General features: G+C 40.5%; 2 protein-coding genes across 5 annotated transcripts; both read right to left on the bottom strand.

Moving 5' to 3' along the window:
* Positions 1–680: 680 nt before the first annotated feature.
* Positions 681–3,042, bottom strand: LOC106745746 (U3 small nucleolar RNA-associated protein 18 homolog). Its single transcript, XM_014621629.1, has 8 exons — positions 2,979–3,042; positions 2,707–2,803; positions 2,384–2,626; positions 2,103–2,268; positions 1,834–2,022; positions 1,529–1,729; positions 1,290–1,458; positions 681–1,195 (listed from the first exon to the last, which is right to left on the bottom strand). Exons 1-8 carry the CDS (start codon positions 2,983–2,985, stop codon positions 732–734), a joined length of 1,536 nt encoding a protein of 511 aa, XP_014477115.1. The 5' UTR covers positions 2,986–3,042; the 3' UTR covers positions 681–731.
* A 1,523-nt stretch (positions 3,043–4,565) lies between these two features.
* On the bottom strand, positions 4,566–8,942 carry LOC106745826 (mannosyl-oligosaccharide glucosidase GCS1). 4 transcript variants are annotated; one of them, XM_014621781.1, is made up of 5 exons: positions 8,748–8,942; positions 8,507–8,550; positions 8,100–8,307; positions 7,741–7,931; positions 4,566–7,615 (listed from the first exon to the last, which is right to left on the bottom strand). In XM_014621781.1, exons 3-5 carry the CDS (start codon positions 8,295–8,297, stop codon positions 5,566–5,568), a joined length of 2,439 nt encoding a protein of 812 aa, XP_014477267.1. In that variant the 5' UTR covers positions 8,298–8,307; positions 8,507–8,550; positions 8,748–8,942; the 3' UTR covers positions 4,566–5,565. The 4 variants fall into 4 exon arrangements, with proteins under 4 accessions (XP_014477267.1, XP_014477269.1, XP_014477268.1 ...); XM_014621783.1 differs by lacking the exon at positions 8,748–8,942 and adding an exon at positions 8,673–8,713; XM_014621782.1 differs by lacking the exon at positions 8,507–8,550.
* Positions 8,943–9,376: the final 434 nt, after the last annotated feature.

Genomic DNA, 9,376 nt, shown 5'->3' with positions numbered 1-9,376 from the left:
TATATATATATATATATATATATTCACGTTATATATATATATATAACGTGAATAGTATGAATGTGCAATGTATGCAAGGTTTGTGTGTCATATACGTGCAAAAATTTGTAAACAATTTAGCTGCACACGTTTTGTACAGTAAGATTTATTTTTGTTAAACGAATCAGATTATAGTTTACATGATACGACACACTTGATGTGAACACTTCCACGACATTGTATCGTCTCTATGATCTGAAAACTATCGAAGATTTAACATGTATTCGAGATTTATAAATTCTTGATATGGTTAATTTCTAAAACGGTTTCTTCGGTGTATAATAAGTTTTGACATAACAAAATTATAATCGCATTTTGTTCTTTACGAAAGTAAGGCAGAGGGGGATTATTTTTACACATTAAAAATACAAAACAATAGTAAGCTAAAGTGACGCTTAAGATATAATCGCGGGAATATAATTTTGTTCCCAGAGCGCGTGGAAATCTTAGAATTTTCATTCTGCTTGGTCACGTACACACGATACAGTAGTTACATTTTCCTTGTATCTCACAGTTTTACGTGTATGATACTACATTATGTGTATTAATTATATTATTCATTATATTAATGAAATATAGTTGTGAAGAACTACTTATATACAATCTTTCTCTATGCGGTTTAATAAAAAAGAAACATCAAGTGAAGGTTACACAATTTATATTTTCTTGGACGTTTACACATTCTTGCACGATCAATAACCAGCGTAATGCCGTAATCTGAACAACAACGCAGTACCGGTCTTGTTCGAAATTGAGAGGTAGCCGCTTCCGGGGGAAAAATCCATCGCCTGCGGCATACCTATATTCGTCTGAAATCCTGGGAAATTCGCGAATACACTTAACGAGGGTAGATGCATCATCTTGAAGGCGTTGTACTTCTTGTCCGATGCCGCAGCCAATATCTCGCAGGTGGGGTTAAATCTCAAGCTTGTAATGCAGGTAACAAGGTTCATCATAGATTTCACGGGTGTAGGGTTTTGCTTGTGCAACACCGTTTTCGTCTCATAGAGATTCACAACACCCTGCGCGCTACCTGCTGCTAAATACTGGCCGTTCGAGGATATGGCGAGTGCGGTGCCGGATAAACATCCGTCGTCAATGGCACGATGGATGCATCTACGACCACCGAGATCCCATATGTACATTTCGCCGCCGTCTGCACGATGATAAGACAGAATTCAATACGGATATTCCAAAATATTATATCAGAAGTTGTGTTTTAAGTTAAAACTGGATAACTCTGTACTTACCACCGTATGTGATGAGATTTTTATTATCCGGTGTGAATACCAGTGCTCGACATTTCGAATTCATGTTGAATCTCCAGATCAGCTCTTTCGTTTGGCTGTGCAGTAAGAAAATTTCACCCCTTCTTCCGCATAACGCTATGAAGTCACCGTTAGGAGATACTTCGAATAACTGCAAACATGAGTAATTTTAATTAATCTATAATATTTATTATTTCTAGTATAATCACGGTCGTATGAACCTCCATATTCGTAATTCCATGTGGCAAAGGAAAGCAGTCCGCCTGGTCGGTCGGTAAATGGTAAGTAAAACCATAATCATGATATTTGGAACCACACAAAACCTCTGTTCCGTTTTTCAAGAAGGTTGCCTTGCTGATCGGGAAACTAACATCATACTTCCACCATACGTGGAACTTGTTAGGGTTTGTATGCCCATCGACCTGAAAAAACAGCAATTTATGTGTCAGAGATAATTATTAATGAATAAATAATTAATCTGATCTTCACTTTCAATCCATGGAATAAATTTATACAATCCAAATACCTGATATATCGCAAACATGCCTTTTGTACTAGCGATCAGACCAAATTGTATCGTTGGATGGAATTCCACGCTCGTGATAACATGACCTTCTACACGAGTGCTATTATTCAGAGATTTGAGCGCTTTGATGTCGATCATATCCTTGGGTAAGCGTTGAGGTTTCGATTTTTCAGCCAAAAATCGACAATGCTACATAGAAACAGAAAAAGATAATTAAGAGTTCAGTTCACGAGAAATTGTGAGAAAATTTGAAGAATTTGCCCAAATACCTTCGTGACATCTGAATCGTCATTGGTTTCATCAGTTGTCTTTAGTTCAGCCCATTTTGGAGTACCGACAAATATTTTGTAGTGATTCTTCAAGTATGTTGAATATGACTTCTCTGGCTGCTCGCATGCTAACCTGCGATTCTGTGCATCTAGGGCTGTATTTACTCTGTCAAAAAATATATATAAAAGAATACATCTATTTAGAATATATATATTATAAAGGATTATATCATTGAATAAATTCTTGTAACAAAAGTAATATTTGTTCTTCTCATGCTTACGTATAATTATAATCATCATCGTCCCTCCAAGCTGCTTGCTTTTCTTCTTGACTCGCATCTTCGGTATCCTTTACCACAGAAGAATCGTCATCGCAGTTTGTGTTGATTTTCTTATTATTCATCAGTTTTCCATGATCAGTAAGTTCATCACTAGATTCATCATGCTTTGCTTTCGTCGCGGGTTTCTTATTCAGCAAATCGTTTATGAAAAAATTGGGACCGCCAAAAACTTTACTTTCCAATCTGCGCATAAAATACATTGTATAACCTCGAAAAACTCACCAGGGTGGTTATGCAATTATTTAATTCTCACAAGTACATACCTAGCTTCCTCTTCAGGATCATATGCATTTTTTCGTTTTCTCTTCATAGGACTTGAGAACTTTCTATTGTACAAAATTTTCGAATGTTTCTGCTTCGCTGTGTCGTGAAATTATATAAATGTTAACATTTTAACAATATTAAGTGACTGTAAAAGCCACAAGAATAGTCATTAAATTAATACGTCATTAAATTAATTGTTATATCGCATGCGATACAATAATTAATTGTAACAAATAATAAAATAATAAAACAGTTAATACATATCAAATACCTTCCATGGCTCAAGATGTTTTGTCACGTTTCGTCACGTTTCTGTGTTCCGAACGAAATCTGAAAAGTCCCTACCGAAGTACTACTAGAAAAATAAATGGTGCCAACTGTAAAAATGTTGCTGATCATGGAGTGACATAGAACGACGACCCAGTCGAACACAGCATTTTAGCTGTGTTCGATTATATCGGTTTGTGTCACCAAATAGAAAGCACCAAATAAAAAGTGTAGGTTTTAGTTAATTAATCATAATAAAGAAATCTTTGCTTTTTTATTCCGATTGATTCATTAAATCAATTAAATTAATCAATACTCTACCCGTAGAGTTTTCGAACGCAGCCCGACTGTGATTGATCAATTTCTTGCGACTTTACGATAATGCTGTGGCGGCTATACTTTGTCTCGCTTGCATGCGAGCTCGCCCCCCACCACTCCGCCGGCGAGCTAGTCTTTTGTCGCTGTACGGCAGTAAAACAGTGGAGACTAGCCCGCCGTTAGAGTTGTATCGTTATAGTGTTTCTCTACGCAATAAAAGAGTCTTTCTTATTTTTTGTGCCGAGTACTCAGTGGGCACATGCCTTGATTCTTCCCGGGCTATCCCTTCTAATCTCCACACTGGTGACCCCTCAGTCAGCTAAAAAAAGCATTTTTTTCCGCTGATACACGCAACCTCAGTGCGCATTGTGTGTCTCGCGTTCGGCGGTGCCTAACAATAGAAAAGCGTTCTTTTCGCCGCGGTCGTGAACGCTCGTGAACTCTCGCACGTCTCTCACGCGCTTTGCGTGCATACTCTTGCACATTTCGGCTTAGATACGAGAGTTCACTAACGTTCAATCGGTTAATTAGTTTCCCAAAAACAATTAAAAATGTAGTATGACACAACAATAAACAAGACATACTTTTTTAAAATACGAATTAAGATAGCAATTCGAACGGTCTTTTATTCTTAGATAATGATACACAAAAAAGTATCTCAATTCGTTTAATTAATATTAATATATAATGTACACCGAAAGTTTTGAACATTTCGAGTATTAAGATGCATTGAACAAAGCATATGAAAACTTATTTATTTAAAATATAGGAAAAGAATAACATATTTGAGTTTTCCATTAATTTGGTGATGCATTTTATATCATACTGATTGTTTTCTGTATGTGATTACAACCGAAACTTACCTGATTAAGTTTTATATTATTAAATATAGGAATGAAATTAAGATTTTTCATCCAGAGGATACAACAATATATATATAAGCAAGGATAAAGGGAAAGTCTTGGAATCTGTCCCCGACAAGAAAGAAAAATAAAAGTAGGTATCATCTTGTTTTTCTCCTGCAATTCTTTCCCACAGTTCCCACCACCTTTTCACCGAGGTAGAATCTATTTCATTTTCACGAGACACCCTGTATTATTTTCATCTAACGCAAATGTGATATTTCATATATGTCTTCTTGCATCGTCGCATATCTCGCGGATATTTTCCCCTGAAAAAAAAAAAAAAAGGAATCCCTCGTTAGAGAATACGTGTAGTAACTCTAATCATAATCATTATCCTTGCATATATATATATTATGTATAATATATACATAATATATATTCTATTAAAACAATTTAAAAAACGTCGGCTAGATTAGAGAGAAGTGTGCAATCAAAAAATAAGTATTGTGATCTCCGGGCCATACTATAGTGACAAATGACAAAACATTGTTTTTCCTCAAAGATAGCTTAATATTATATACAATATATAAGTTTTTAGAGACTCACAGCCGTCTTTTCTTGCTGTCTTTTTTTTCTTTTGTAATTGTAATCTTCTTTGGTAATTGTATACAGCATATGCACTTTCCCGTTGTACGATCTGTTCAAGTTTTGTAATGTCTTTATTAGAAGTAGTAGTAGTATCAATAGCAAAAACCAAATGTATATCCGCTCAGTACAAAAGAATAAAAAATTTGTCTCGCCCAAAACGCCTTGTCATTCAAATTCCGACATATAATATTAGGATACTTCCATCGCAATATTATAATAGAAAATCCTTATAACAGTGCAGCTAATTACCATTAGAACGCTTATCTAGGATACTTGTGTCACGCAAAAGGACTGATTATCTTCAGCGTATGGAATTACACCGATCAACCGATGCGATATTTTGATCGTGTACAAGAAAGTCTTGGAATCTGTCCCCGACAAGAAAGAAAAATAAAAGTAGGTATCATCTTGTTTTTCTCCTGCAATTCTTTCCCACAGTTCCCACCACCTTTTCACCGAGGTAGAATCTATTTCATTTTCACGAGACACCCTGTATTATTTTCATCTAACGCAAATGTGATATTTCATATGTGTCTTCTTGCATCGTCGCATATCTCGCGGATATTTTCCCCTGAAAAAAAAAAAAAAGGAATCCCTCGTTAGAGAATACGTGTAGTAACTCTAATCATAATCATTATCCTTGCGTATCTATGCTAAAGCGCATATGTTACAAACTACAAAAGGACCGTGTGATATAATTCTAAATGAACACACGCAGTGTGTCTTTTGATTCTGCTTTCCGTGAAACGTTTCAATGGCGATGGCGCGACGGTACAGTTTCTAATATATCTCCGCCATAAGCAGCACAACCAAGGAAGTCCAGCCGCTGAAAGGATGGCTGCCCTTGCCCGCCCCTACATCGTTGTCGTAATTCTCCCAGAGGTAGCCGCTCCTCCTGTACTGATTCATTATATTCTGTATCAGATTCCGGCGCAGCTCATCGTACACCGTTCTCGCGTCCTCCCGGTACGGGCCCTCCACGTTGGAATAATGATAGGCGGCCCGCACCGCCAGGTAGTTAAGGTTTACCCAGATGGGGCCGCGCCAGTAGGGCGCGTCGTGCTCCGTGTTGTACTTCATGTAGAGCGGCGAGGTCTTGGCGAGCGAGCGCAGCCCGTACTTGGTCCACAGGAGGTCAGGGTCACGCAGATCCCGCAGTATCTTGGCGAGTTGCGGCGAGTCGGGCTCGACGATTTGCAGGATGAACGGGAACAACGACACGTAGCCGAAGGTCGTGTCGACGAATCTCAGGGTTGGATTCTCCAGCACGACGCGAAGCATCCCCGACGGTTGAGCGCGTTGCGTGCGCTGCGTGTGCGAGGCCGGTGCGGGTTTCCTCAGCGCCACTTTGTCGGTGTGCAAGCCGAAGTCGGCGTAGGCTCGCGTGTCCGGCGACCAGTGCAGCTTGTTGAGCAGCTCGTTGTCGGACAGGTACTGCGACGTTTCCCGGTACTTGTTGCCGGGATAATTCAACGTTTCGGCGATCTTGGCCATGACGCGAGCGGCGAAGGCGATCCAGCAACGCAGGTCGACGTGACGCTCGTCATCGTTCGGATGCGAGGCCCTCGGGTAGTCGTCCAAGCCGGAGGTCAACGTTTTAGGGTTCAGCTCGCGAGTAGCGGACGCATCTCTGCCTCGCCACCTGTACGTGCCGGGCAGATCGCCGACCTGGGTGGTGTTGAACCAGGCGAACCAGGCCTCGAGCCGCGGGTACAGCTTGTCGAGCACCTGGAAGTGCTTCTCCGACAGCTCGTGCTCCTTGTGCTGAAGTATGAAGTCTAAGGTCAGGAAGAACGTCGGCGGATTCGCGTTTGTATTGATCTGCGTGACGAACTCCTCGGGCACTTTAGCGAGCGCCTCTTGGCCGAGGATCATCTCGCGGGGTATCCAACCTTCGACGTTCATCAGGTCGAACCAATGGCACGCGATGTCCAGCTCAATCTCCATGTCCCAGACGGAGATGAGCAAGCCGTGGAAACCCTCGTCCCAGAGGAAACCCCGCGGGAAGAAGCTCCTGCTGGGCACGGCGGTATATAAAGGCGCTTTCCAGTAAGGCACGGGTCCCTTGTTATGTACACTCTGCACCTGCGACACCCCGTAGAAGTAGCCCACCGAGCCCAGCAGATTCGAGAACGCCATCTTCGCGAACGTCACCTCGTTCTCTGTGTATCCCTTGGACTTGAGCTTGAAGACGCTCTCGAACTTGTCGGCGAACAGCCGCCGTTGCCTCTCGAGGGCCTCGTCGTAGTTCTCGCCCGTTAACTTGTGTATTCTGGTGCCGAAGCTGCCGGATTCGTAGCTCACTTCGATCTCGAAGGGGATCCTGCCCGTCACCTGGGTGACGATGAAATTCGGATCGATCTTCTTGCCGTCGTTCGACAGAGGCAACTGCTCGCCGGCCAAGACTATGCGTTTCTTCGCGGACCCCTTCTGACTCGCCAGCCGGAGGTTGCAGAGAACATTTTCCCTCAGCACGTTCAAGCCGGAGGCAGCCGTCGCGAGAAAAGAATGCTCCTCCACGGTGCCGTGGATCACATTTAAATTGATGACAAAAGACCCCAAACCTTGGGTGTTTCCCTCTATTCCCGTGAGGTGATTATCGTCCCCTAGATTAGCCTTTATCCAGCCCTTCGTGTCTTCCTCGATGGCAGTGTAGAACAGCAGTGACACTTCTTCCCCCTCGTGCTTGTTCGACACCGCGATTCTCGCGGTCCAATCGCCGCCGTGATACCCGCCGAGTCTCTTCACAAACGTTGTTCTAATAGTCGAGTGATTGTCCACTATCTCTTGGACGCCAAATGTCCTACCGTCGTGTTCCAGCCACGCGTATCTGACGAGAAACAATTTGGACGATGGAAGTTCGAGACATACATATTAAGCATCTTTGAAAGGATTTCTCTTCCCTCGGAAGAGTTTGAGTAACAGGGAAGTAAGGAAACTTTGATTTAACAGTACCTGTTCAGTCCATCACCCTGCTCACACCAGTGTCTCAATCCATTACCATCGGGAAGTAGAAGACGCGGGAAGTACCACATCAAACCAGTTACCAAAGAATGTGGATCTCTTGTCTTTAAGCCGAAATAAACACCGGGTCTGTACGTGCCCCAATATCTGTCTGGGTAAGCCAAACCAGATGCAGTAACTAGCTACAATTTTCAAATAAAATAATTATTAGTAGTCTCTTAAGATTTGAGATCAATGTTTAATTTTACATGCCCTATATAATCATAATTACCTATATATTATTTGTAACAATCTATATATATATATATATATGTTACGTAATTTGTAAATATATATACAGAAAGATATACCTTTTCTACATTGAATGGAGTATTGACTCTTGTTTCGAGGTATCCTTTGTATCCAAACCAAGAAGCAACGGCGATACATAGAGCAGTGACTATAGCATTTGTGGATAACATATTTTTATTTGGCTTAGGTGCATTTATATGCACAGATTTGACTCTAGTTTTAGCAGTTTTTGCCTCCTGAGCTTTGTTCTTTGCCATATTAATTGTACTGAAATAAAAAGGGTCAGAATCATATAATAATATAAAATATAAATTCAAGAATATATATAAAGTAAGATCAAATACATAAAAGTAAAACTGGTGCTTCTAAGGTGCTCTTAGAAAATAGTTCAATCAAGGCAATCACAACCAATGTCATTAAAGACACGAAAATATTCAGAAGTGATTAGTGTTTAAAAATAAATCACCTGTACTCAGATCTTGTTGATAAGAAACTCGACTAATTCTTTGACTATAATTTAAAAAATAACTCATATTATTAACGAAATAAATGTTGTATGGTAAAATAAAGTACGAAATGTAACTCTGTAGTGTTTAAAATACGCAGAGATCATCGTGCTCTCTCCAACATACAAACGTATGATACATGTCGATTTAGGTTATATCCTTGGTTAGAGTAAACTGTTCGTCTGCTTGTAAAAATCTTACGTTAATTACAGGATATCCCTTATATTCATCAAGTGGTATATATATACATCACAGCCACGAATGTTATTATTTACAACTAACGTTCTCTTAGCTAACGTAAAAGTTCACAACAATATACCGGCGTTACACACCGGCGATGTCACTCTGTCACACTCTGTCGAGTGCAAATACAACCGACATTTCAATGATGGCGGGTCGGCCCTCCTCCACGTACGCGCGCCAAGTGTTCCCTCAAGGAAGTACATAGTCTAAAAATAAAATGTGCAACAATTTTGCAGAGCTCGGCGAAGATCCGATTTAAATTGGTTCGAGGTTGACAGGTAAATAGATGTGAGTTAAAATTATAATATATGACTCATATTTTTTTATTATTATTTTTTTTAATATATCGATTAACAACGGATTCCGTTATTGATAACGGAGTAATCGAGAAGATAATTGAGAAAATGAGGAATTTCTAACTTAGACAGTTGAATTCGCCAAAGTTGTTCCATCCTTTTTTCTCCTACTTCCTTGAGAGAACGCATTCTGTGCGCACGCGCAGGAATACTGGCGGGTTTTCAGGTCACTCTACAATCGTTGCTCGATTCCCGTTGCCTAATTCTTTATCCAGTGACGCGGACAGTCTT

The sequence above is a fragment of the Dinoponera quadriceps genome, unplaced genomic scaffold, assembly GCF_001313825.1.
Source record: "Dinoponera quadriceps isolate SergipeBrazil2010 unplaced genomic scaffold, ASM131382v1 scaffold1658, whole genome shotgun sequence".
NCBI classification, from domain to species: domain Eukaryota; kingdom Metazoa; phylum Arthropoda; class Insecta; order Hymenoptera; family Formicidae; genus Dinoponera; species Dinoponera quadriceps.
This window is presented reverse-complemented; position numbering and strand designations above follow the sequence as displayed.

Coding starts and splice junctions, on each gene's coding strand:
- LOC106745826 (XM_014621781.1), bottom strand. CDS start 8,297: ATGGCAAAGAACAAAGCTCAGGAGGCAAAAACTGCTAAAACTAGAGTC. Junction 7,932..8,099: donor CTCCATTCAATGTAGAAAAG/GTATATCTTTCT, acceptor TGAAAATTGTAG/CTAGTTACTGCATCTGGTTT. Junction 7,616..7,740: donor CAGGGTGATGGACTGAACAG/GTACTGTTAAAT, acceptor GTTTCTCGTCAG/ATACGCGTGGCTGGAACACG.
- LOC106745746 (XM_014621629.1), bottom strand. Junction 2,023..2,102: donor ACGATTCAGATGTCACGAAG/GTATTTGGGCAA, acceptor GTTTCTATGTAG/CATTGTCGATTTTTGGCTGA. Junction 1,459..1,528: donor ATGGAATTACGAATATGGAG/GTTCATACGACC, acceptor TCATGTTTGCAG/TTATTCGAAGTATCTCCTAA.